This window comes from Netta rufina (assembly GCF_964035555.1).
Source record: "Netta rufina genome assembly, chromosome: 1".
In the NCBI taxonomy this organism is placed as follows: Eukaryota; Metazoa; Chordata; class Aves; order Anseriformes; family Anatidae; genus Netta; species Netta rufina.
The window spans coordinates 61,252,826-61,280,392 of NC_140123.1; the positions used below are offsets into that span (position 1 = coordinate 61,252,826).

The 27,567-nt window shown below is 38.9% G+C and overlaps 1 protein-coding gene across 2 annotated transcripts in view; it reads left to right on the forward strand.

Annotated features, from left to right (window-relative positions):
- Nucleotides 1-3,733: 3,733 nt before the first annotated feature.
- The window catches only part of ANKRD10 (ankyrin repeat domain 10), a 36,507-nt gene continuing 12,673 nt past the window's right edge, over nucleotides 3,734-27,567 (forward strand). For both annotated transcript variants that reach the window (XM_084295802.1, XM_084295803.1), the window contains exons 1-3: nucleotides 3,734-4,013; nucleotides 9,721-9,873; nucleotides 17,086-17,177. In XM_084295802.1, the coding sequence (XP_084151928.1) occupies nucleotides 3,813-4,013; nucleotides 9,721-9,873; nucleotides 17,086-17,177 (446 nt within the window). In that variant the 5' untranslated portion in view covers nucleotides 3,734-3,812. The remainder of the gene's footprint in view (nucleotides 4,014-9,720; nucleotides 9,874-17,085; nucleotides 17,178-27,567) is intronic.

Consider the following 27,567-nt stretch of genomic DNA (forward strand, 5'->3'; position numbering starts at 1 on the left):
TCAGCAAAACATAAGACCCTTGGACTGACAGAAACTGAAATAAAGCTTCTCACTTCCCTTAAAAGACCAGGAATAGAACTGAGGACAAAATTAATGCAAATAGGCCTGCAAATAAGGTGTGTCTTTTTTTCTTTTCTTTTCTTTTTTTTTTTTTTTTTCTGAAATACACAAAAATATGGGTGACTAAACATAGTGGATGAACACTTCCAAGTCATAACAATTAGGAACATATTTTGTTGTGTATATAATACAGTAAGCATACTAGCTATTGTATTCCGTTAAAGAATTCTAGTTTATAAAACACACTAAATGCTAAAATCTGTCCTCAGACAAACCAGAATATGCAATGAACCTGACACATTTTTATATATTAATGCTTCCTTTTTTTTTGTAAAGGAGTGTAAATTACAGTTTAACCCACGACCATCGATTTCCTGACTCACTCTACATGCACACAGACAGTAACAGCAGCTATATATGTCAGGGAAACCACACCCATCATCTGGAAAGAAGTTGGAACTACATACAGATTCATATTCTCTTTACCTGAACTTTTGCACGGAAAGATTGTCAAAAATATGTTTAAGACTTGTACTGTTCAGTACAGAGGGTAACTAGGGTAATGATAGAGAAAAGAATGAATTAGAATGTAACTGTAATGAAGAGTAAAAAAAAAAAAAAAAAGTTAAAACCAGAATTCCCATGTCCCATTTCACAACATATGACAGCAGTTAAAGAAAACATTTTTAATTACAATTTAATTAAATTTCATTTAAAATTAATTATCCTATGAAGCCCATTGCCAAAATATATTACAGAAGTCAAGAGGAAAGCAGAATATTAAAAATGACCTATTTTTATATTTTAATGGATAATTAATCACAATAAAAAAACAGACAGCTATGAGTCTCCAAGTTATATGCAAACTACAAACTGATTAAGGAACCAGTATCATATGGTGATTACTACAGTTGTCTATTTTGGAATATCTGGTGTAGATGACTAGCAAGGAGATAAAAAAGGTTGACCTCATAACAAGGAATCTACTCATGAAACTTGAGATCAGAGAATCCCAGAACTGTTGAGGCTGTCAGGGCCCTCTGGAGGCCCCAGCCCTGCTCCAGCAGGGCCACCCAGCGCAGGCTGCCCAGGCCCATCTCCAGGCAGCTTTGGAAGGCCTCCAAGGAGGAGACCCCACAGCCTCTCTGGGCAGCCTGTGCCAGGGCTCCTCACCCGCACAGCACAGAAGTGCTCCTGGGGCTCAGGGGGAGCCTCCTGGGGGCCACGTTGTGCCCAGGGCCAATGGTCCTGGCACTGAGCACCTCTGAAAAGAGCCTGGCTCCGTCCTCTCAGCACCCTCCCCTCAGACATGGATGAGATACCCCTGAGCCTCCCCTTCTCCAGGCTGGGCAGTCCCAGCTCTCAGCCTCTCCTCACAAGAGAGGTGCTCCAGCCCCTCCATCATCTTGGTGGCCTCCCTTGGACTCTGTTCAGCATGTCCATGTCACTCTTGTACTGGAGGACCCAGAAGTGGACACAGTGCTCCAGAAGTGGCCTCACCAATGCTAAGTGGAGGGGAAGGATCACCTCTCTTGACCTGCTGGCAACATTTTGCCTAATGTGACCAAGAATACAGTTAGCCTTCTTAGCAGCAAGGGCACATAGCTGGCTCACGTTCAACTTCTTGTCCACCAGGACCTCTAGCTTCTTTTCTGCAGAGCTGCTTTCCAGCTGGGTGGCCCTTCTCCTTGTTAACTTCATGAGATTCCTGTCAGCCTGTCGGGGTCCCTCTGGACAGCCACAAGGCCCTCTGGTGAGCAAAGATGCCAGAGCTCAGTTCCACCAGCAGGATTTCTGCATGTCGCTGTTAAAGCCACTTCCCCTCACAGTGTTACACTTCCCCATTTGTAAGAGATATAACAGCACACGACTATCTTGCAGGCAGTGCTGGAAAGTAAATACGTTAATGACAGTGTCTATAAGGAAATTAGACAGACCGCTGTCTTTATTTGGTATGGCAGTTTCCACATGACAGTAAGAAACAAAAACCACATGCAAATCTTGAATATGAATCTTCAGTAACGCAATATTTAATTTTTGCTCATCTTCCCCATAACCCAAGTTTTAAATATTCATCAGTTTTTATGACAGTTACAAACAATACACGAGTGACTATAAATGTCAGTGCTTGTACACAGCGCAGTGAAAAACAGCTTGCCTGTTTTCAAACTAAGAAACTGTTTTCTTTAATACCAGCCATTCTGGTAACGACCATTTTTATAACGTAAGCTGTTGGTTTTTTGCTTCCTTCTTTCAACTGTGCTATCCTATGGAACCTTTGTTATTTAGTCCCAAAACAAGTCAAATGGTTAGCATCTGCCTAGAGAAGTTTGATATGGGAAATAAAAATCCACATAACCCAGAAACAGAAGTGTCTATAGGATGGTAAACTCTTAGAGCTTCAGCTGAACGTTTTTGAAAGGCAAAAGGTGAGGGACTGAACTGAAAATTGCTGTAGCTGGAAGTACTCCCTCCCCTGGACAAAGCACTGAGCTTTTTGTGCTTCAGTGTAACCAGCTACAAAAGGGCTCGTTTGTAATTCATCCTCCTCTACACATTATTCTGACATTTATAACTTGACAGCCTTGTAGAAATATAGTATTTTATTTTGGTGAGGTACACACAGAATAGCTAAAAGGTGTTTGATGATCAATTTCACTTGATATTAAAGAAAACCCTTTAAAATTGTATAGGCCTCCTGGTACTTTTAACAAAAATTGATTTGCAGTTCGTTTGCCTCAGGACATGATTCCTGGCTTGCATCGTTTAATAGTGTGTACTGAAAGAGAAGTATCCGTCGATTTTGGGGGGATAAATGAATCTACTTGGATTTACACAAACAAATTACCATCAATTTGAGTTTACTACTGCCTGAAAAGTGTCTTGCAAATACTTTTGACAGAAAATAATTGGGAGCAACAAACAAAAGTTTCCTAAGGCTTCTGTGGCGTCAGTTACTCAAGGACTGGTTTCAAGTTGCAAGTAAAAATTTGGCACCATCCCTCGACTCGGCCCCTAACGAAATTATCCTTTGTTTTGCAACCCATTACGTAGCACAGATCCACAGCCATCTCCGAGCGCTGGAGAGCACTGAAATCAGCCAGAACGCGCTTTCTGCTGGGGATGTGGCGTGAAAACACCACCATACCTATATATCCTGTATACAGGTTATATACACCATACCTATATACCCTGTATATATATACCCATGGCAGGGGGGTGGGACTAGCTGGTCTTTAAGGTCCCTTCCAACTCGAGGTGTTTTGTGGTCCTGTATATCTGCGACTAGGTGATCTTTAAGGCCCCTTCCAACCCAAACCATTCCGTATATATTCCTATACATTGTCCTGGCAGCCCAGCGCCCACACCAGCAGCCCCGCTAGGGGTCGATGAGGCACGGCTTTGCCGCAACCTGCTTCAGTGAGTACTCGGGGGGGGGGGGCATTTTGGGGGGCAATTCTGAAAGGGAAGGGAAATCGGGGGCACAAAGAGGGGGGTGAAGGGATGAGGGGAGAAGGAGGGGACTCCTGCCCGCCTGGCTCCTGCCCGTCCCCGCCCTCCAGGGGCGGTGCTGGCCGCGGGTGCCCGCCCCGCCGCCTTTGTGCTCGGTGTCTGCCGGCCGCCGGCGCCGCTCCCCGCCCGCTCCTTCCTCCTCTCTCTCTCCCCCTCCATCCCGCTCCCCCCCTCCCCTCGCCCCCCGGCGCCGCTTCCCCCTGCCCTGCCTCGCCCGGCTTCTCCTCGCCCTGCCCGCCATGTCGCTGGGCGCCGGCCCCGAGGCGGGTTTCTCCAGCGAGGAGCTGCTGACCCTGCGCTTCCCCCTGCACCGCGCCTGCCGCGATGGGGACCTGCCCGCCTTGTGCGCCCTGCTCCAGAGCTCGCCCCGCTCCGACCTGGCCGCCGAGGACTCCTTCTACGGATGGACGCCCATCCACTGGGCCGCGCACTTCGGCAAGGTGGGGCCCGGCGGGGGGGAAGGAAGGGACGGGAGGGATGGAGGAGGAGGAGGAGGAGGAGGAGAGGGATGGCGGCAGCCCGGCTGGCGCGCAGCGCATCGCGGCGCCATCTTAGCCCCTTGCGCGCCCGGCCGGGAGGCGCCGCCGCCGCCCCGCTCCCCTCACAGGGGCGGCCGCCGCCTGCCCTGGGGCATCGCCCTGCAGCCCCCCGAGAGCCCTGCGTGAGCCCCCCAAGCCTCCGAGCAGGGGCTGCGGGCTGCTGGAGGAGGCTGCTGGTGCCTTTACGAAAATAAACGGGTTTATAAATAGCCCTCGTGGGATTGACGCGCTCAAATAGCTGCGAATCGCCGTCTGCAGGAAGGGGCACGCGCGAGGAGCCGGCTACCAGATTTTTTCCTAACCACCTTTCTTTGAATTATCTTCGCCTTCAAATCTGAGTGGTGTCTTAATTTCTTCGCTTTACATATGCTTTGTCTATTTATAACGCTGTGAGCGTGCCAGCCCGTGCAGGATTCAGGCCTGGAGGGTGTTTTTTTTCTTCCTCGGCGATGTCTCATTTCTGATTTTTGAGGGCCTTTTGTTCTCGTTCTCCCTCCCGGTCACAATATATTTCTATTTATGTATTGATTGTCTGCCAGGGAAGGAAAATGAGGGTTACTTAGGCGGACATAATGCAAGTACATTAAGAGATGCATTTTGTACCCTGAGTGATTTGATCTGCGGTACCCAGCGAACATTTTAGAAGCACGGCCGAGCAATCCTCTGGTCTTAAACACCACCACAGCAACAAACAAAAAACACCTTTCTCTCTATCAGAAGCTAATCTTCTGTGTTCAGAAATGGGGTGCCATAAATTTTGACCTGAAGTAAGCTGATACAAAACGTGCAGATATTGAATTGGCATCAAAGCTTTCTGCCTGTCGTGCATTTATGGTTCCGGTTTCCTTTAACCATTATCATAGGATTATTTTTTTTTTGCATGCACGTGGGAGTCTTGCTTTTGTCCTTCAAGCATGTGCCTTGTTTTGTTTTGTTTTCCTCGAGTATTTTTAGCTTTCTGCCAGCCGTGCTAGGATACGTGAGCGCTTGTGCACGTTCTCTTCCCGTCAAAGAGACTCTTGCAGAAAAAGCTGCTGAAGGGAGCGAGTCGTTTTGCAAGCTTGTGTTTGTTCTTAGGTATCCTCATCAAATTTGATCTGTGATGTTGTTTTGTTGCTGTCGCATGTGAAATGGGCGGGAGCGTTTTTCAAGTGAAATGAAACTTGTAAAGACGACACCGGCTACAAACGTTTCGATATCACTTTGCATATACGTATTTTTAAAAAGCTTTGTGGCTGAGCAGCTTCAACGTACGAAAGTCATCTGCACGTTTTACAGTCTTGTTAGGTAATGTTTTCCTTTGAGGCAGGGACTGTGCAACAGAACCCCAGAGCGGCCGAGGTGGGCAGGCACCTCTGGAGGCCGCCTGCTCCAGCAGGGCCACCCAGCGCGGGCTGCCCAGGCCCACCTCCAGGTGGCTTTGGAAGGTCTCCGAGGAGGAGACCCCACGCTGTTCCAGTTCTCAGTCACCCTCCCAGTGAAAAATGTGTTTGCCGATGTTTGGGCGGAACCGCCAGTGTTTCGACACACTTGAAAAGTTCCAGGGTTGTAATTGGATCTCAGACTTGACTTACTTTGTGTTCGTTTGGCGTAGTCATAAATCAACCTTTCACAAGCTAAGGGGCGATTGCCAAAAGTGAAACAATAGCTGCTTTTAGTGGACATCCATATGCATGTCTTTATGTTCTTATTCATTGTTTTTTTGTTTTTTTTTTTTTTTTCAAATTAAGATTGATCATAATTGCAAACAGAAAGTTTTCCTGCCTCTTCAAATATCAGGGTCTTACAACTTTAACTCCTAATGAACGTTTCAAAAATTACTGAACAAGATTCTTTTGCTGCAGTAGTGGTTCTTTGTTGTGCTAGATTTTTTGGGGTTTGCACTTGGTTTTCTTTGCCTGCAAGAAATTAAATGGCACCAGAACTTCATTGCTGCTCTGGTTTAGGACACTTCAGCAGCATGGTCCATCAGACACGAATGTTTCTAACTGCATCTCTGTAAGAGACTGAAATGACAAAACTAATTTAGCTATTTTTGGGAAGAAGTACTTGTGGAACAACTTGCCTCAAGCAAGTCTAAAACAATTCCTACGCATAGACGTGCATGCACACAGAGCATCAGTCTAGGGTTGGTGACCTTTAGCAATCTGTGGATGTTTCTTCACTTCTTTCACAAGCTGTATGTAGAGGAAAGCCCCCCTTACATCAAAGGACAACGCAAAATCACTTATAAACAAAGCTGTAGAACTGCCCTCCTGCACACGGTTGCAGATGTGCAGATAGGGAAGTAACAACAAAAGTTCCATTGGAGATGAATATGCAAAAGATAATACAGCTTTTTATTGGGGAAATACTGATCTAATACTAGTCAACAAAAACATGGTATCTTAAGACTAAAAAAAGACAGTATTTTTCAATAATTATATAGCTTACTGTGAAACAGACCTGTAGACCTTACAAGTAATAATTAAAATACCATCAGTGTCCATTAAAAATAGTAGGTAAGAATTCCTGGTTGCAATATCTGATGTTATGGTGACAGTGTGGACCTCTGTCCATCCCCTCCTTCTGGAAGATAGTACGGATCATAGATGGTAGCACGTCCAAATGTACTTGCCGAGTTGAGTATCTGTGGTGGAGTTTACATTTTCAGGGTTTTTCCTCACTGCAGAGAAGTGCTTATATCCTGAGAAGTAAATTAATTCCCATTAGAGCTGCTGTGTTCAAATTAGAGTTAATTATATAGCGCCCTAAATTACCCTGATGTTATGCAGATTTTCGAGAAGATGGGTCAGAATGTAAAATGGTTAAAAAGCTACCAGGGAGGTAGAAAATAAAGGGCTTGTGTTTAAAGAAAAAAAAAAGTCACTGCTGATTCACTTTGTTTTATGCTTATTTTCATTTCATTTTTCTCATTAACTGCTCGCACGTGTAATTTTTGCTTCCTTTGATTATATCTTCTGGCTCGTGCTCTTCTCCTACTCTTATTTTTGCCGTTTGACTGTTTACATTAAAGGAAGCAAAACAGTAGTAAGTACATTCTGTTTCTTGTGGAACAAAAGTAGCGCAGATAAAGCACACGTTTCTTCCTTGGTACTGTGCCAGCATTGTGGCCTATATGGAGGCCCGTCCGTTGTCTCCGTTCAATCAGCTTAACCTCCAATTTAGGTAAAACAATACAGTGGAAAAAATCTTCTGAAACGTTATTCAATGAGAACGGACTTGCGTGTCCTAATCTGAAGCATAAGTATTCTGGCGGGGCATTGCCCTTAGGTATGTTGCCTTTTTCTGTCCACAGAGTAATTTGTAATTTGCCTCGTTTTTCAGTAGCGTAGAAAGAAGCAGGCGTTTCTGACAGCCACTGTGCAGAAGAACCCTGCTTCGGCTTTTAATGGGAGGAAGCCTTATCTTCAGTGTTAAAACCCCGTAGGAGGTGGAGAGGTGGAGATACAACGGAAAAAAAGAAATTAAACGTGAAGTTAAAAATTTAAACTCCAAGTCCATGGTGACGCATAGGCGTTTCATAAAGCAGCTTCAAACAGTGCAAGATGAGACAGGGGCACCAGTTCCAATATTTTTCCCCTCGTAACTGGCAAGCCGTGATGTCCGTGTAATTAGGGAAGCTGATGCAGCCCAGTTTCTGTAGAGGATGTATTCTTCCCTCAAGCTGCAGCGCTTTCCTGAAAGCGTTTGCAAATGAATTATATTGAAAGATTATTTTTTTAGAAAACTGTCTGAATTTTACTTTTGCTTGCAGTTATAGTAGAGAAACACTTTGGTATAGAAGGTACTTTTTTATCACATCACTTATTAATGATTACAATTATTAGTAATTATTAAGGGTTAACAGCAATATTAGGGTGCTAACTTGTAAGCATGAAGCCTTACGGGTATCAAATACGAAGTTTATTTGGGTAATTTAGCATTGGAATTACAAATTATCTTGCACCATTTTTACTGTATTCTTTTATGTGTGTATATATATACATTTTTTTCTCTTTTTTTCAGCAAACTTACTTGTTTGCTTTTGAAAAGATACTTTTTTCTTTGGTAATGTTGAGATTTATGGAGCCAGAGCTGTTAGCATTGTGAAATCTCAGTTCCCCTCCCCCTTGGACACTTAATCAATGGTATGTTAATGGTACTTTTACATCAGGTCCGTTACTGTCCAAAAAAAAAGTGGTTTTGTATATGCTGCAGGATAGAGTTCATATCTGTGTGTTTGAACTATACAGGGGAAAAAAATACAGCTGAGGTGCACAATGTAGCTGAAAAACTATCAGAAAATACTGCTGTGGTTGGTCCTGTGCATGTAACTCATCAGCGTCAGGAAGTTACAGGTTAAAAAAAAAAAAAGGACATTGTACAGAGGCAGAGAAGAACGCTGAAATGGTGATGTTCGTGCCTCTACCCATAATCAAGCTGCCAGCTTGCTTTTTGATGCTTTGTCATCACTTCTTCATGAACAGATTATTCCCTTGCAGTCCTATAGCTAACAAACCTTTCCTTTAATTAACCATGCGAGGCTGACCAGGAGATTTTCATTTCACGAAAGCAGTGCCCGGAGTCAGTGTGGAGCTTCTTTGTTTTCACTGCCGCATGTGTGTGCGGGAGGGGGGCGGGGGGGTGTTTGTTTTTTGCCCACAATAAATGGAAGCCTAGACTAAACTGTTTGTTTTTTAGCATAGTGCGTTCCTTTTCCTGTCAACAAAAGGGCAATGGTGCTGTGGGACAGGAAGGGAGCTTTGTGTTTTTGGCTATTTTTGAAAGTTGAGCTCATCACGGCTGCGGTTCGCTCAGCTTCTACAAATGTTATGGTGCAAACACTTAAATATAGTAGCTGGGTATCGGATACTTCTGGTTAGCAGGGTAGGAAAATAAATCGGAATATAGTGTGACAAAATACTCTTTTTCCTTTTAAAAAAGGAAAGAGTATAGCTGGTTTTGGTATAGCCACAGAAATGCATGCTGCTTTTAACAATCCTTCAGCTATAATAGCAGGAAAACAGTCAACATAACGTACTTCATGTATAGATTTAGCATAGTAGTAATGATACTGGTTATTAATAATCAGGTTCTTCTGTCACTTTCAGAAGATACTAAAGAAATTTTAAAATCTTTCTTGCGTATTCTGGTTTTCTTCCCTCTGAACTCTCCTGAAAATAGGTCTGCGTATCTCCTAACAACACTTTTGTTTTGGCAAACATTAGCTAATAATGTCTGTTTAGTATCATGTTTGCTGCTTTGCCAGATCAGAAACTTTCTGCCTAACAAAAGTGAGCCAAGTAGCTCTTCTGGTTGACACTGAGGTATTATTTGTACTCTCTTCCCCATCCCAAAAATAAATGTCACAATCCCAAAAATAAATGTCAGAATTCAGTGCTGGGGATGAGAATTTAATATTTTTCAGGTACGATCTGTGGCTGGGGGTAGCAGGAATAAGGAGGAAGGGGAAAATCCAGTGTTCATGTTCTCTCTTGTTTTGTGTCCACTTAAATTTTGCTAGTAAGCTTAACTTTTTGGGGTTTTATTTATTTAGCATGTGCTAACCGTGTCATAGCATACCTGTGTAACATTTTTTGGGTTTTATTCCCTCATGTCTTTAAAGCTGGAGTGCCTAATACAGTTAGTAAGAGCCGGAGCTTCTGTAAATGCCAGTACAACACGTTTTGCTCAAACACCAGCCCACATTGCTGCTTTTGGAGGACATCCACAGTGCCTGAATTGGTTGATTCAAGTGGGGGCCAACATAAACAAACAGGTATGGTTTAATGTGTATTTCATGTCTGCATATAATTTTGGAAGAAGTGTCTTGGTCCTGTTTTACAGTGTGTATGATCCTTACGTTCACATACAGGTAAAACACTTTTAACATCCCCTGAAGTCAAATAACTTAATTGTTGGGTACAGGGCTTTGTGATTATTGCAGAGGTAGGGCTAATAATTACTTTAGGCCACTAAAGGTTTGGAGAACGTTTGGTTGAGGAGCTGACATCTTTCTCCCTGAACAAAATGGTACCACGCTGCTCTGATGCTGGCAGCATTACCAAATGCTCTGGTATTTTAATGCATCTTTAGGGGAAGGAAAAAGAGAGTAGTGAGAAACATCTTACTTAATATGTAAGAATTGGAAAATGAGCCAGTGAATTTGCCACTGCCTACAGAACCACGAGACCTTTGTGGTCCTTGATTTAGTCATACGTCTAACTAGTAAAATCTAGTAAGACGTGATTTATTTTAAGATGCATTTGGTTGCATCCTTTTTTCTTTCTTAGATTATTTCCAAAGCTTTTCTAGTAATTTCCTACAAGTAGATCAGAAACATGTACTTGACTAACAAAGAGAGAATGGGGGGTATTTGTTTTTTTAATTGATAATTTCCCCTTACTGTTACCATGGGTATAGATATCAATTTATTTTGTAATATAGAGTATATTAATACAGTAAAAAAGCACGTAAAGGACTGTTACACTCTGGTATGGTAACAGAATCAAGTGCTTAAAAACATGCATTTGGAGAAAATGTTTCCAGTACTGAACGGATCTATTATGTGTGCTGTGCATACATGATTTATTCCCTTACAACAGTACTTCAAAATATGATTTATGATGTCCTCTAAGAGTAATTATTACTGGAGCATATGCATTTACTAGAGCTGTAGTACAGCACAGCATCTGTAAAATCTGTTTTGCTAAACTTACATCATACTTTTCCTAAAATATTTAATGGCCAGAGTGTTTTAAATGCAGTAGAGTTAAGCTAAGACTGCTGAAGAACTTGAACTTTTGCCTTTCTAGAGTTGTTTTTATATATTTTTTTTTAAGTTATGCAAAAAATAAGAAATGGGGAAGTTTGTGTTGAGTTTTCAGACAAGAAGGCTGGTGCATTGAGAACAGCTGTGAGACACCAGGAGAATTATAGAAACAATGAAGGTGGCTGGATGCAGAGGCTATAGATCGCATCTTCTCCTTGATACCTGACAAAAGTAACTTACACACTAAGTTATTGCTGCCTAGTGGTAGAATCATCAGAAGAGAAAATACAAGAACTAGAAATGCATCTGGAGCCCAGGTAAGAACGTAAAGAAACTGTGATTAGAGAGGAAACATGGCATGCACAGAATAAAGATGTACAGATATCTGCTAAATGAGAAGAGAAGAATGAATGAAAATGAATGAATGAGAAGAATGAAAGTTTCCTGCTAAGAGGATAAAGAGAAGAACTGACCAGTGAGGTTGAAATGGAGTTGAAGAACAAGCTTACTCTCCTGGAACATCTAGTGGGTGAGGTTGTAACGCAGAAGAAAGTGGTAGCTAGCCCCCAGCAGAAGAGGAGAGGAGTACAGAGAGAACTCTCCATGGGCTGAGGGCAACGTGCAGATGACTGTAAGGGAAAGCAGAAGGCAGCATGACATGCAGTTAAAAGTAGACTGGTAACCCATCCCGTCCTAGAGAGGGCTAGTCGTAGTGACTAGCCAGTGACTCAGGAGTCTTTATAAATCTATGGCCTGTCATGAGAGCAAATCTAAATAATAGGAAGACCTAGGAAGACTTCAGAAGGCAGATTTAGATACTGACAGGCAAAGGGTGCCAACATAGACAGTACTGAGAGCTGATGATGTGGAACCCTTGTATGTTGTTAATAACAGTAGTATCAAACTACACTTTTTTTAAAAAAAAAAAAAAAAAAAAAACTTTTTTGACCCCACAAAATAGGAATTAAGCATACAAGAAGGAGGTATTTTAGATCTGGTTTGATAAAAGAAGAAATCTCTGGTTAATTCAGAATGACAGTGGAAGCAAGAATAGCTCTTTGTTAAGATGCAGCTGGTCAGTCACACTGGTTTCACGTGCACGAGCACTGAAAGCTAGGCAGCGTACCTTTGTGACACCTACAGCAAAGCAACCCACAGATAGCTTGGAATGTTTCACACACGAGTATGTAAAGCACAGTGCATGCTTTGCTCTCCCCAGTTCCTTCCAGTTGTTTATTGAATTGCAGTCAAAATCTACTATTCTCGTTTGATTTGCACTGCTTTATAAGTGATTCTAGTTTCTTATTTAATTTCCAAGCTCTTCCAGGTGATTATCTAGGGCTTCCACCCACACTTTGGAGCTTTTGGAGCACTATTTCCTGATGTGTATTTTGTTTATTCCTTCCAGCTCGCTGACTGATGCTGTACTTCAGACAGACATAGTCACTGGCTAATGCTTGTGTGAGGACAAGTGTTCCATGGACACTGGATACAAAACACATGCTGAGAAAGATCTGGGAATACTTGATATTTAAACTAGTAAAGCTTTCCTTCCAAACTGACTCCTGGTCACTGGCTACAGACTAACCAATCACCTCTGGAAAAAGAAAAGGATAGCTTCTGAAAAGGAATCTCCTCGAGTCTCTCAATCCTAATGTAAACCTCTGGTACTCAGTAGAACTTGCATACGTGCTTTCTCGTATCTGCCCTGAGGTATTGTAGCCCCTGCTGCCTGCCCTGAAGTTTAGGAAAACATTAAAATGATTATCTCAGTGCTGGTGACAGTTGCCTGGGACCTTTCTCAGGCAGCAGCAATGAACGACAAACGCTGAAAGCTGCTTGTCCCAACTGTACCTTGCTCTCCAAAATAAATTCTGTGAGTATATCCCGTGATGTCCAGCCTTCTTGTATAACTGTATGTGCTGGCTAGAATCATGTCTTTTTTTTTTCTCCTGATTGGCAGGCAGTACTTACCCCTAGTCCTTCCCCCCACAAGGGTCACCGTAAACATTCAGAGAAAGCCAAAGTGCCAAGCAATATTCCTGCCTGTTTCTACCTGCCACTGGGTGCAAGAGAAAGTCTTATTTCTTTTTATATTCAGTGAGCAGCGCCTGCTAATAGTTTTTAATATTGTGAGACAAGACCTGCATTTAGCTTCCTGCCTGCTTTAGTTCACTCTGACAGTGCAAAGCAATTACACTGCTACTTCCATGAAGTTTTATCCTTGTCACAATGCAGACTGATTCTGTGCTGCTTTGCGTATTAGCTTCAGATAATCATGAATTCTTCCTGATAAAAAGCCTGTTGCTTCATTTAAACATATTTTCCATCTGACCTCAGCATATCAAATATTTCTACTGTATGTTGTCTTCGTTGATTGGCCAAGAAACAAACAAACAAACAAAAAAAATCATGTTGCCTGCCTTGAAGGGGAATGATAAGAAATATTGCATCCTTACAGGTGATGTTAACTTACTTTTCATCCCACCAGTTACCGTAATTTGGTAGTGATGGCAACCAGATTTAGGAGGGGTTAGACTACCCAAACTCTCAAGAACTGTAAACACACTAATACCCTTGGTGGGGAGGAAAAAAGACTCATTCCTTTTGTGTCCAGAAGGAGAAACCATCATGAATTCAAAGCAAATTTTTAGTGAAGAAAGAGGAAAAATGTTCCATCTCCTCCAGCTTCTACTTTCTAGCTTCAGAAAGGACAGAGCCCTAGGTCTAAGAAGTCTGAACACTTTCTGGAAGTGTGATCAGTTGATAGACTTTGACATTCGATCAGCTGAGTAAGGAATGGAGTTGGCTTTTATTTCTTGTCAGGTAAAATAATGCTGTGTTTGGACATCAATACTAGAAGTATTGTACAAGTGTATACATGGGTAAAAGCCTTCGGTGTAAATGGTCATGGGAACATTTTAAGAATAAAAATTTACAGGTAAGTAACTTTTAGATGAAAGAGGAATAAAAGTACCAGTGAGTGAGATTAATTGAATCGTATCCAGGCACTGGGAGAAGAAAATAGGAAGTTTGCTCAAAGTTGAACTGGAAGATCTTAAAGCCAACAGAAATGTAGATCTCAAAATTGAGGAAAAATTCTTTAGACTGAACTGGGTAAATACAAATATCTAAAAGGGGAATTGGAATAAGCAAAGAGTTTGAGAGAGATTTAATTCGTAGAGGAAATGTCTGAGGCTAAGCAGCATAGTGATGAAATACAAGCTGAGATTTACTGAAGAGAATTTAAGCCAAAGATATGAAAGACCCAGGCATGTAAATAAAAAGAGTAAGGAAGGAAGAGCAAGATACCTATTCAGTAAAGTGAAATAGTCAAATGTAATCCAGCCATGACCCCAAGCTAAAGAAAATTAATCAACAACAACAAAAAACCTGCTTTTGTCTTCAGAAAAGGAAAAAAGGCATATGGAAGAGATGAGAATGAAAAGAAACATGAAAATGTGGTAATGTGCAAATTGAGCCAAGCAACCTAGGCACTGTTCTTAGAAAAAACTTACATTGTTTTTTCTTTTTAGTACCATCCATCCCAATTGTTAAATCTAAACAGAACTGTGCTCAGTCTCAGAGCACTTTATTTACCTCTACAGGTAACTTTGGATGTGTTGAAAAACGCATAAATTTCCAAGCCATTTTCAGTGGAACTAATATATATTTCCATTCAATCTAGATCATAACCTGAAGAGAATTTCTTTGTTTGCAGAACTAGGAACCTATTTCAGATAAAAGGGAGAGCAAATAGTTTTGGTCCTGTAGTAGAACTTCAAAAGATGGCAATGAATGCTAGTGAAGATGGAAGATGAGGTGCCGTAATTAAAAGGAGTGCTCTAAGAATCTAAATTCATATATTCTGATCTGAAAGTATTTTCTAAAATCTTTAGCTTTAGAAAAGAGGTGCATGCTTTTCTGTGCCAGTGACTGAGAAAAGCCCTTCTCAAGACATACATTCTCTTTCTGAGATACTAACCCTTTTCTGGTTATTGGTGACACATCTATTAACTGCTACAAGCTCAGCTTATTTTTATAACGCCGTGGTGAGGAGCTCTTTTGCAAAGGTCCTTTCTTATCTTTCTAACATTTCCCTCAGCAGTACTTCGTAATTCAGCTATCTAGATCTTAACTGGGCAGCACGCTAGATTTGTGGGTCTAGTAAAGATTTTTGTCATCTGTGTCACGTGCATTGGCAAGATGAGCTAACTTGTCCTAGGCTGAGCTGTGTTTTGATGATTATCTTTCCAGTTAGGGGTAGGGCTGTAAATACTAACGCTGAACAAAATTGAGAGGCCAATCACTTCTTTTCTACACGTTCATCTCTCTAACAGAAGGGGAATGGAAATAATAACAAAATGATGAATCGAAGACAGCTGCTACGATGAGAAATGTATTACACTATTAGGAAAATCCTGGATTAATTAGTGCCGGATGAGTTTCCGTGTAGACAGTTAATAAAATTGTGTCCTCCATTCAACGTGTCTGTCTTCCTGTAATTTCTAGAAAAGTTATAAATAGGAGGAATTATATAAAGTTCATTGAAAAGCAGTCTTCTATCCATCAGCTCCAGACAGCCATTTTGGAAGGAGTGTATGGCTCTTTCATAATCGCTAAGGACCCCAAGGAGTTTTCTGCTTTTTTCTGTCTCCAAACTCTGTCAGCCTCAGCAATTTGCCTTAGTTTTATAAGGTAAAATTTGTCTGGTACCATTGCTGTTCCCTGCTGGGGATGCTAGGTGTATCACTGTTTGGCTACGTATGTCTTAAGCAATGGGAAACTTGCTTACCCTTAGTGAATTTGTAGCGTTATAAAAATACTTTACTGTAAAATAAAATTGGCAAATAGCAAATTGAGAGTGTATGAAACATAATCCAAAATTAATCTTCGAGTTACATTTACATGGTCTAGAAAATGGGACTGAATTTTTCAGAAGCTTGGCAGACAATTTAAAGCACATTACCTTCAGTCAGGATGGTGGTAGGATCATATTGTGAATGTGTTCGTGTTTCAGATAGAGCTGAAGCGTAGCCAGAGCTGCAGAGCTAAGCGTTGAACAACACCATTGTGTGTAAAGGCTGTCAAGTCGGTAAAGGTGTTACGTTACTTTAATAGCTAGTGTGATGTTTTAATAAAAGAAACAAGAGGGAAGCAGAATGAGGTACACACTCACAGACGATATTTAATGTCAGTGGAACAGGCGGTGAAGTCTGTTCAAAATTTGGGAAGGAAAGGAGGAGGATGGGGAGGAAGGAAAAGCTTGCTGTGCACTGGAAGTGTTGAGGATGGAAAAAAACATAACCAAACTAACTGAACATCTACTTGCTACCCCAAGACCATGTTTCATTATGAATTCTTCTCTGTGATTCCTAATACCTTACTATTAATATCAATTAATAATGATTAAAATTAAGTATTAATTTAATTAATAATAGTTGTTTAATCGCAAATCCTGAATTTCATCTGCATCCTGAGGTCGTGATGCATGGAATTCACCTGCTGCTTACCAATTGCATTCGTAAAATTGTGTAGATTTTTCCCTGTTACCTAACTAGCTTGTAGAGAGGGGTTGCCTGAAAAACAAAATGCTTTTAATGGTTAACACTAATGGAATTTAAATGAATAAAAGTAGACAGGAAAGTATTTAGGACACATAAGTCAAACGTGCATGTCTCAGGAGAGATCTGGCCTGGCCTGTGAGCACTGGGCATGCTTATGTTACAGTAGAGTTATTCACAGATACATCTCACCTGGAGGGTGTTTATTGTGCAGTGCAGTACTGGGTAAGTGTGACAGCGGGGTTTGAAAGCAATAGAGTCCCACAATCGTGGCCATAGTGCTTCTGAATTTGAGATGGCTTGCTTAGGGCAAGGTGCTGGGGAATGAAGATGCTAGGAAATAAATATTAGAGTAACTTGTTCCACTAGGACGTACAGATCTCTTTTTTAACAAGTCTTCCTTCGTGTGATTTTGCTGATTACCTAGTTATTAGCTAAAGGTATATGCAAGTCAGATGCCCTTATCGTTGTTCCTAAAAGTATGTGAAAGCCTACTGCAAAATTTAAAATACTGATTAAGTACCTGATGTATTTGCTAGCTAATAAATGCTGCTTTATTTATATATATATATCTGCTTTCTTAATTAAAATGAGTAGTGTAAAAATAAGATCTTTTGAAAGATTATGCTTGACAAAATGTAGTTTGTCTTTACAGGATTATGTTGGTGAAACTCCTATTCATAAAGCAGCACGGTCTGGTAGTGTGGATTCCATAAGTGCCCTTGTGGCTCACGGTGCGCAAATAGAGTAAGTGAGGTGTTTTTTTTTTTGTCGTTGTTGATTGTTGTGTGTTTAGCTGACTAACTTAGACCGGTAAACATAGATACTAATACTAGAAAGAAAAATCAAAACAGCAGACACATGATTAAAAGACAGCTAGACATGTTCAACTGTAATAAGGCCCAAGATGTTTTGCATGTCTAGTAAAGTTTATTTAACTGAAGTTGTACCAGTGTGCTACATTAGTATTGCATTTATATGTGATATATTAAAAAAGGGATCTCGCTTCTGTGAGATGGCCCCAAATTATACACCTTATCTAGTATGTAGTTACTTGTACAATTAATTTACACCTTACACTGGTGAATAAATACAGAAAACAATGCAAAAGCAACATTATGTGCAAAATAGCATCTCTCTCACACACTCTTTGCAGTTAGTTTAATGCTGTTTGTTAGTGTATTGTGTATATTTGCCCTCTTAACTTTTTTCTTTAAAGGTTTATGTACTGCAAACACATTCAGAAAATCTCACAAACTTTTGCAACTTACAGCATGGACAAAATGGATGCAGTTTTCACCTAGAAATGTTGAGTATAAGCTCTATGGCTTATAATAATGTAAATACTTTAGAACTTTGTTTTAATTAGAACTAGCCTTTTTTATCTTAAATGGTAACTAGTTACTGTATTTTAACCTGCAATGTGATGAAACTATTGAGTTGTAAGTCAAATAAGAATCGTGTAGTTAATTTCCTGTTTTACCCTTTGGTTTCCATCTTACTGTTTTTGTAATGCTGCCCTGATTAATCTACCATAAAATTTAACTTTTTCAATGGTATCATAGAGTAGTCAGGAAATAGAGAACCTTTAAAGTTAATAGTAATGAACAAATTGCTTTAGATGAGAGATTACTTCATAGAAAACTTACAGTGAGGTAACTCATGCAGCTGGCAAGGCCAGTTATTGACAAGTTCATGAAAGCAGTTGTAAATTCATAAATTCCCATTTTGCACTCACTTCCAGATGTGTTAAGATAAACTTGGATTTAAATTTACTGTGGAATTGAGCAAACCTTAATTATCATCATCAATTAGTATGTAATCTTGTGATTTTTCAGAAAGCTTCCAATCAAAAGAGAAGTTGCAGAAGTGCATAAACAGCATGAAATGAGTGACTTGAGTCTGATGTAAATGAAGAGAAAGTGTTACATCCATAGAGATTCAAAATTAGGAGCGGAATGGCTGAGGTTGGAGATGTGGCTGCAACTTTAATTTACATACTGGAAATTTGGCTTTTTTAATGTTGTATTTGCAAGCTCTAGTCAAAAAACTTGGTATGTGTTTCCAGCCTTTTGACTTTTTTTTATCAGTTTTAGGAACAGGAAATCACTTGAATTTGCAATTTTCTAACTTTGAATTGCATCTGTGTTAGAGTAGGATAGACTGGTCTCAGTTTCTATAGGTCCTAACCCATAAATGGAGCAGCGTAAATGTTCCTCATTTGGAGGAATTGGATAAAAGTCTGCCCCTGCCATCTGAGAGAGAGTTAATTGACTGATTAGGGTGAAGGTTTTATTCTGTAGAACGTAGTGCGCAGGCTCAGGATGTTAAATTAGGCTAAATCCATAGGTACAGTTCTGACATTGATTAACTTTGGCTCATCTGGGCTTGAAAACTGGACCCATATCTCTAATGGTTATGCTGATTTCCTGATTTTTGTAGCATCTTGAAAATGTAGGTGCTCTGAAAATTTTGTTTTGTGGCTTCAATTAGAAGAAAAGAAGAAAAGGAGAGGGCCATTTCCATATATTATAGTTCTAATTAAGATATTTTAACTGAAATGATCATTGACTGTATAGGACAAAGGCAAGAGTTTTACTAAATAGAGAACTAAGCACTAACTTAAGACTACAGTGCTGATCTCTGCTGATGGTGAGCATGCCCTTTTTGTGGAGGTTAGATTTTCTAATGCAATTTTGTCTTTATTTCTTCATACAGTTATGGTATCAAAATCTAGTTATGTGAAGATGCAATGTCCCTTTTGACTGCAAATAGTCAAATATGCCACTTATCCCTGATATTTATAGTACACATCAAGTATTGCACCATCCCTTATATAGTTCTATGCAGAAAGTAGAATAGGGATGCTAAGATTTCATTATTACACTAATAATAATCAATAGTGTAATATTGCAAGAAAACTATTTTCTATTTATGAGTGATTATTCAAATACTGCTGTTAAAGTAAGTTGGACTAGTGTAATATTCAATATCAATGTCTGCCCTGTTCCTGCCTACTTCACTTGTTTGTTTATGTTGGAAGCCAAAGAATATTGACAGTGGTCCAGTAAGGATAAAAGTAATCGCCTGACTTGAATTGTTCTAGTTCACTTTATTTCAGGTTTGTTAGTGTATTGCTTTTGCAGAGAAATACAATATGTTGCAGTCTCTAAATTTCATGAAGTTGTTGCATTGTTTTTCTAATTGATGAGAGAGAATTTGGGACTCTATTCCTGTGTAAATTTTTTAGTAATATTAAAAAATAATAACTGTACCCTAGTGAAAATATTTTGATTTTTTTTGTGGTATTTACCTTCTCATTTTAGCTGAAGCATATTCTGTGCACAGTATGTCCTACAGCCATAAAAATGGTTGCTCCACTAACTATGGTATTCATGGACCCTTGAAGAGGGGGAAGCAGGTGGTCACAATGTCCTCATATGAGTGAAAAGGTTTGCTGTGTAACTGACTTTTTAATGTGGATAGTACCTTTTAAAGTATCCATAATAACTGCTGGATTTTCACTGAAACGGCATAATTAATGCAATTTATGTATGGTTAATTGTGTATTATTTATAATGGTGACGAACAAGTGTCCACAGCTCTTTACAGGGAAAAGCCTTCTTGGTGCCATGTTTTGTTTTGCTCTTTTAAACTATTTTTGAAATGCTGGATATCGTACAGTTTCAAAGATCATATCACAGCATGTATATAAATGTAAAATTGACCTCTAAACACAGGATACTATTGAATCAAAAAAACAGGAAGCAGATGCAGCTGTTAATTATACTAATTTGAACTTAATTCTCTCATTCCTTGGCTGTTTCAATGCATTTCACTTGTGCATCATCATGTTCACCTCTTTTTGTCTAAAAAGTCTTCTGCAACTGTCACTCGAACAGTTGCTTATTTCTTAGTGAGTTGATTTAGAGCTAGGAGAGAAGTTTCAAATGCAATATTCTCTTGGGATTGAGATGCACCCTAAGGGTCAGGATGTGGCTCGCTATGCATCCATCCAATTGAGCACGAGTAGTGGCTCATCACTTCAGAGGTTTTTTTGGTCAAAATACTTGAATATTGGGATAGGAAATCTTCTTATCTCCTTACCACAAATCTTACAGTTTTTGGAGAAATCACTTTGTATACCGTGATGGGATGCTGCAAGACCCTGAAGAGTTACTTTTCCATTCTGGTTTCTCATGCTCTGCTTGTCAGGTCTGGGGAGAGTAACTGACGTGCTGGAACAAATAATACCCATGCATCTGTTTCTACCAGATGACAGACTTACCATGATGTTATAATTCTAGCTGAGGCAGATACTTCAGCCACTTTCTTATTAAAGCTGTCTTGCATTTGTTTAAATATGTAAATTCCTGCCTCCTATAGTGCCAGAAGCATCCTATCTCCCGTATGTAGATCTGCAGCAAGAACTTTACTACCATTCTTTGACAGTGGCTTAATTTTAATTCTTCTTTGCAAAAGTTCATGTGTCATGAGCTGCATTGTGATGCTTGTAAAAAAGCATCCTTAACTTCATTTTACTTTTTCACAACGGCTCTTCATCCTTCACAGCAGAAATCTAACAGATTCTTCTTAGTTCCTTTCGATTAGCCAATTGTGAAGTTCTTGTCGTACTTTTCTCTTTGAAGTGACATCTTTCACATTTTAATTATGACCACTCCTGTAACATCTCAGCTTTCGTTCTTCTTGTTTGCACTTTTGCAACTTTACATTCTGAAACTCAGTCCACTTTAGTGAACAGACAGAAGAATTTTGTGTAGATTTCATGAGCATTAACAGCAGAAATCAGCTATTCCTTTGCTACTTCTATCAGTTCCCCTTTTAGGGAAACTTGTGTGACTTGTTCCCTGAAACTGTCTCAGGGTTTTGACATCTCCTCTGTTAGCTGAGTTGTACTTACTACGTGGAAGTAGGTAATGTTTCATCTTTCTGGTTTTCTTCCTGCTTTCTTAAAAACTTAGCAGAGACTTGCAATTCTTTTTAGCGTGTGCTTGTTTTTGTTAGCTAGCTAACTTACTAACTTAGCTACCCAACTATGAATACAGAACTGCAGCCTGTGTGGTGTTTGAATACTTCTGAGTATGGCTGCAATGCCATTACAGTGACATCTCCTAACTTCCAAAGCTGTGCTGCTATACTGATTCAGCGTAGAAAAAGCAACATCCTACTGTCTTACAGTCCATAACCCCGTCTTGAGAATAGAGCTTCTGATTCTCACTATTTTTTTGTTTAGGAATAGCAGTTAGGTACTGTTTCAACAGAATTGTTCTTACCTGTTAATTAGTATATTAATACTTACATGATCTTTTTGGTACTTTTCAAACTGCTTCATACAGTACTCCTTTTACAAATCTGATTGCCAGCTCCCAATTCAGCTGTCAAACTTTTGGATTAACTACTGCTGCATTACTAGGCAGTATGGTATAGCTAAGAAAAATGTGGCTGTTCTGTTTTCATTATATATCAGAAACATTTTTAGGGCCTTAACCACAGTATTCACGTAGTTACTGTTCTGCAGTATGGAGGCTGCAGGCTTGGGGTCTCTTTCTTCCTTTCCCTTCTTATATAAATTCATATAGAGAGGCAGAGTCAAAGTGTTTTGTACATTGCAGTGGTGAAACTAATTCTGCACAATAATTACAAATAAAGCTTGTTAATTTCTTCCACGTTTGGTTTCATACTTGATTGTTGTTGTAGAAGAACTTAATATGATCTGTGACCATGAAATAAGGAAGTAGTTTGGGTTAGTTTCGAGAAAGGATTTGGGAATACTGAAGCAGCTCATATGTGTACGGATAGCTAATAAATCAGAAAGTGGGAGAGGCTCAGTTTTAGAGTAAATCAGGATGGAAAAGTGTAGTTTTCACAGTTAAAGCTGTTTTGAGTAATTACAGGAAGCTGTGGCAAACTCAGTAGTTGCTGTTCAGTTTGAGAGTGGATTATTCTTGGTGGAGGTGGAATAACAATAGTAGTTGTTGACGTAAGTTCAGAAATAGGAAAAAAAAAATGTGAGAGGTGGTACTTCTTATGAGTAAAGTTAAATTCTTCATTAAAGCCATGATATTTTGTGACCTTTCTGGAACATAAAAAGGACACAGGATATGGTCCAGATTGATAGAGGAGCTTAGTCATTAGTGACAAGCCTTTGTGATTTATAACACTGGTTTCTTGGCTTTTCTTCGGTCCAAAAAGAGACGGATAAGGAAAAATGAGGTGTTACCAAGACTTTGAAGTCTTGATAACTCAGATTTCTGACAGGAATGTTAGGGTTTTTTCAGGGGCGAGTGATCTAACATTGTACATGTTAGGTACAATGGAAGAAGCGAGGGTGCAGTGTATTCCCAAATACAATAGTCTGCGTAGATCTGATGGTTAGTCCTGACATAGACAGTGGTAGTGATCTGCATGGATGCTGTGCTTGATCTGCTGGTACGTGTTGCCTGCAGAATTGTTAAAGCAAAGAAGTTGCAATTAACTTCTGGTGGTAGATACGTTGATTGGGGTGTCATTTGCTATTCTAGTTTGGATGTTTTCAGTTGACTTGATCATAGTTTAACAAGTGTCTTTGAATCTGGACAAAAAAAAAAAAAGTCAATTGTAGCATGGCCCACAACATGTTCAGGTTGGTCAGAAACAGTTTTCTTAAATTGTGTGACTTGTGCTACAGGTTATATGAGTTGTATTTCATTGCATGGAGCTTAGCAAGTCGTGGAAAAGCTTTGGAAGCTAGCACTTAGGGAGAACGTTACTACTCTGTTTGAGATCGATTCCTTCTTTCTGTTTAATGAGATGTTTTCAATACCTGGTAGATAGTTTTGTTTTGTTTTGTTTTTGAAGAAAGTCTAAGTTGAAAATGCTCTGTGAAGCTCCTTTAAAGTGGTTTTGTACATGTCAGTAGTTTCTTAATCCAAAATATCTTCTGTCTGCTTGAGTAAGAGGACAAAAAAAAATAATTATGTAGCTTGAAAGGCATCCTATTCTCCCTTGTCACACATATTACTGGAAAATTACAATTCCATCCGATACCTTTAGTCCTTTCATTCATTCTTTTTTTTCCCCTCTTTTGGCACAAAAATACCTGTTTAAAATTAACTTACCTTTTTTCTTTAGTTTTCCCAAGGTCTTACTGTCTATGATTTTTATACTAAATCTCTTGAACCTTTTTCTGAATTTGGCAGACTTGAAAAAAAGCTTGCTTCCTTAATTTTTCAAGTTCTAGGTCAAGTTCTCTTGTCATTGCTTTTCAATTTATACATTCAAGAGAAATAAGGTAATTGTATTCGCTACCAGAGGCATCTTTGAGGACTCTGCATTACAACACTGTTCATCTTTTCAGTTCAGAGCTTACTCTGAACTTTTCCTTAGAAGTCTTCCATAATGCTTTCCTCATTGTAAGCAACTTTTTGTGGAGTTCCTGGTCTGTGCCTAGAAACATACTAGTAGCAGCGGTGATGGTTCTGATTTTCGTAGTTGGCTGGCTAAATAACTCCTCTATTGTCTTTGGACTTAAAGTGGCTGCAATACTAAAAAGAAGAAGCTGCTTTGGAATTCATTGTTGCTAGTGATCTAGGAAATTTCTACTTTCATTTGCATAGTGCAGGTCTTTTCTGTTATGCAGTGTTGCAAGCATGCTGTCATTTTAAGAGTTAACATGTTCCTTAATACCTTTGTGAGTTGTTTAGGAATAATTTCTTATGTAATCGAGTATAAACTCAAAAATGTTGATTGCTGCTAGCAGGCAAAGTCACACATTTCTTCAGATAAAAGTTTACTTGGAAATGTGGATCATTTCTACAAGATGCTCTGAAAATCTGAGTCCACTGTTCGAGGTCTTTCTTAAAGAATTTAAATTGGAAACCAAATCAATAAACCAACATCTGATGGTGATGAATGTAGGATTTCTAATTTGCATACCGTGGTTAATGAATTCTTCCTTGTGCCAGCATTTGCTCAGTTGTGAGCAAATGTGTCTTATATACACATGAGAGCTCATTACAGCTGCGTAGTTCTTCATGGACCATAATACTGATGATGAAACATCACCTTCTGATGATGAAAAATCATCTTCTTCACAAAGAAGAGCTTCCTTCTTTCCAATATGCTCACCTTGTTACGATTTTAGAGGATGTTCTGAAAATCTCTACCTTTGTTTTAAAAGGTCTAAAATAATTTCAGCTGCCACATGTTTTGTTGTGAAATAAAAACTTGGCACCAACTTGCGCCTTTGTAGATGCCCAGTTTGTAATTCTAGCGTGATTTTTTTGTAGCTGTCCCCAGCAGTGGCACGCATCTGTTTAGTTAAGAAAATTTTTTCTCTTGGTATCTTAAAAAAAATCAAAACTATTTTGTGACTTTTGTATTTGGACACCAAAGGGTTAAAACACTTAAAGTTTAGTATTTTAAAATCACTTTGCTGTAGAAATTTTAGATTAGTATACTGATGTTTATAGGAATTCTTTTCTCACTGTGGGCGTTTTCGTGTTCTGATCTCTTTTTTTCTTTCTCCTTTTGTTTTAATCCTTGTATCTGCTAATTTTTGTATAGGAATAGTTACTAATTCTCTTGAGATACAGCCTACTAAATTTAAAGTAATTGAAGCCATGAGTTGACTGGTAATTTTAATCCATTCTATATAAATTTCGGTGAAGAACTGACAAATTGGTTTCAGGATGAACGTAATGATGCTTTAAAGGCATAAAAGGCTTAGTATCTTGTTGTTAAGGTGGTCACATGAGAATGGCTTACATAATGAATAATGTGCTACAGCACTTTATGTTTGTTAATGTAACTTTTAAGCTTAATGTTGCCTGCAAATATGTGATCCCTTATGATTATAAGTTTCCTGTTTATGCACCATTGCCCGTTTAAATCAAACAGAAGATTCTGAAACTGTGAAAACTACACATGTCAATGTTTTACAGCTACGTAATTCGAATTGACTTGATTTTTTCAAGTAATCCTAGAAAGGGGGAGCATTCCATATAGAAACTGCTGAAACTGCCACAGGTGCTTCTCCGAAAACCTTACAGTTGTGGCATTGAATGTTCAGTATCGCTTCCTTTCTGCACACAAGGCATACTGTTGAGGTATTTGTTGCGGTGATTGGTTTTAATGCTAATCTAGGAATTCAGATATAGAATCTATAGATTTGCATGCTTTGCTTACCCTAATTTACAATTATCTACTTTTTTTTATTTGTAAACTAACAATAGATAAGTTGAGATCAGTATTTTTTAACAGATATTACATTGATATACAAAAACTGTGGTTTATTTTCTTAGATTGTCGCATGGCATTAACAAAAGCACAGTGAGCTGTAGGTGATGTAATCACTATTTAAAATTAGAGGAATTTTTTGCATATGACTGTTTTTTCAGAAAGATTGAATGTTGAATTTTTGTAGCAAATGTTTGTTTTGTTTTTCAAGGTATGTGACATTATAAGTGGAAGATAGAGTATTTCAAGTAGTACATATCAAAGACACAGAAATGTACTTGATTTTTTTCTTTCTGTGAGTATAAAAATATGAACAACTAAAGCAACTTAGAATCAAGTTTGTCTAAGTAAATTCAGTATAATTTATAAGTCAATGCAAGAAACACAAGTCTTTCTTTCTACAGATCCTTCTAAGAGTAATTTTTTTGAGTTATCTTGAAGTAAATCTTCCTTACAAGAAGGTACATTTAAACAATTTTAAGTTATTTTTTTTTGTACTCTCTGTACCTTAATCACAGTAGAATTATCTTCCATATTTTCTGAGAGCTTGTCTCAGATTTTTCCTTCCTTTAGGGAACTTGTCAAAACAACAAATTGTGGTTAGATTGAGATAATAAAAATCTCCCTAAAATAAGGCTAAATTGAAAGTTACCTTTGTGTTTCTATATGCAAATCCTGTTTGGTCAGGATATTTATTTATTTATGAACAATGATTGAGTTATGCACACAGCCTTTTTAAAAGCATTTCAGAAGTAGGGAATAACTAAGCATAAGCTTCAAGAGTATCCTCTTTATAGTTGCTTTAATTTGATACCAAGACTCTCAGATGAACTGGGACTTTAAAATGGGAGTTGTAATGTCAACTGGAGGGAGAAAAAAAAAATTAAAAAAAAAAAAGTTCTCTTCATGCCAAGATTAGTCAGTTTTGAAGACTGCCTGTGGACATCTCTTGATGGATGAAGAAATACTGGGTTGTAAGAGTGTTGTTTAAGCACTATAGAAGGTATGTGAATAAATGTATATACGAAAGTCAGAGTTCTAACTCTTAATAAACAGTGCGTGTTTTCAGTTCATTTATAAAACACTTGTCACTACAGAATTCAAGTGTTAAATGTAATCTGTCAAGAAACCTCAAGATCACCTACTTCTACTTCTCCATATCCAGATTTCCGTCAACTATTCTCATGGACCTTTTCTATTTATAATAACTTCATAGTATGAAAATGTATCTTTCCAATTGTATTTTTTTTCTTTTGCTTTGGAGTTAGCATCCCACACTTCCATTCTTCAAGGAAAATAATACATCTTTATCATTCCCAGCTCCTGGATTTTTGTCTACAAAGAAGGCTGAGGGTAAATAACATCATGCTTTTGTGATTCTGATTTATCTGCAGTAATAAGAGTTACATAAATACAATGAATAAACTATAAAGCAAAATGAAATACTGCCAAGTTATCTTAAGAGGACTCATTTGTTTTTCAAATATGAATGGAAAATCAAATGGAAATGATGCAAGGTTCGTGCTTTCTAAGCGTAGAGCGAATCAATTTCCTGACAACGAAAACTGCACTTAGTTCTGGGTAAGGTTAAGTCAGATATGTTTCTCACTTTTTTCAATTCAACCATTTATACATATTCCTGTCTGGAGTAGGTGCCAAAAAAAGAACAGGACACCAGAATCGTCTTTTAAGAGGTATAGTTTTCAGTCTGCTTTCCTGAGCTTCTCCACCTGTTTCTGTAGCTGGACTGACCTCCTTCAGAGACATCTACTTTTTTGGACTTGATTTGGAGAAGAGAGGAGGTTTGATGGTAAATAGAAAATACTGTACTGAGTCAATGAATGTGCTATTTAATAAAAGACTGTCTAATTGTAACTTGCATGTAACTTTTCAAGGCTTA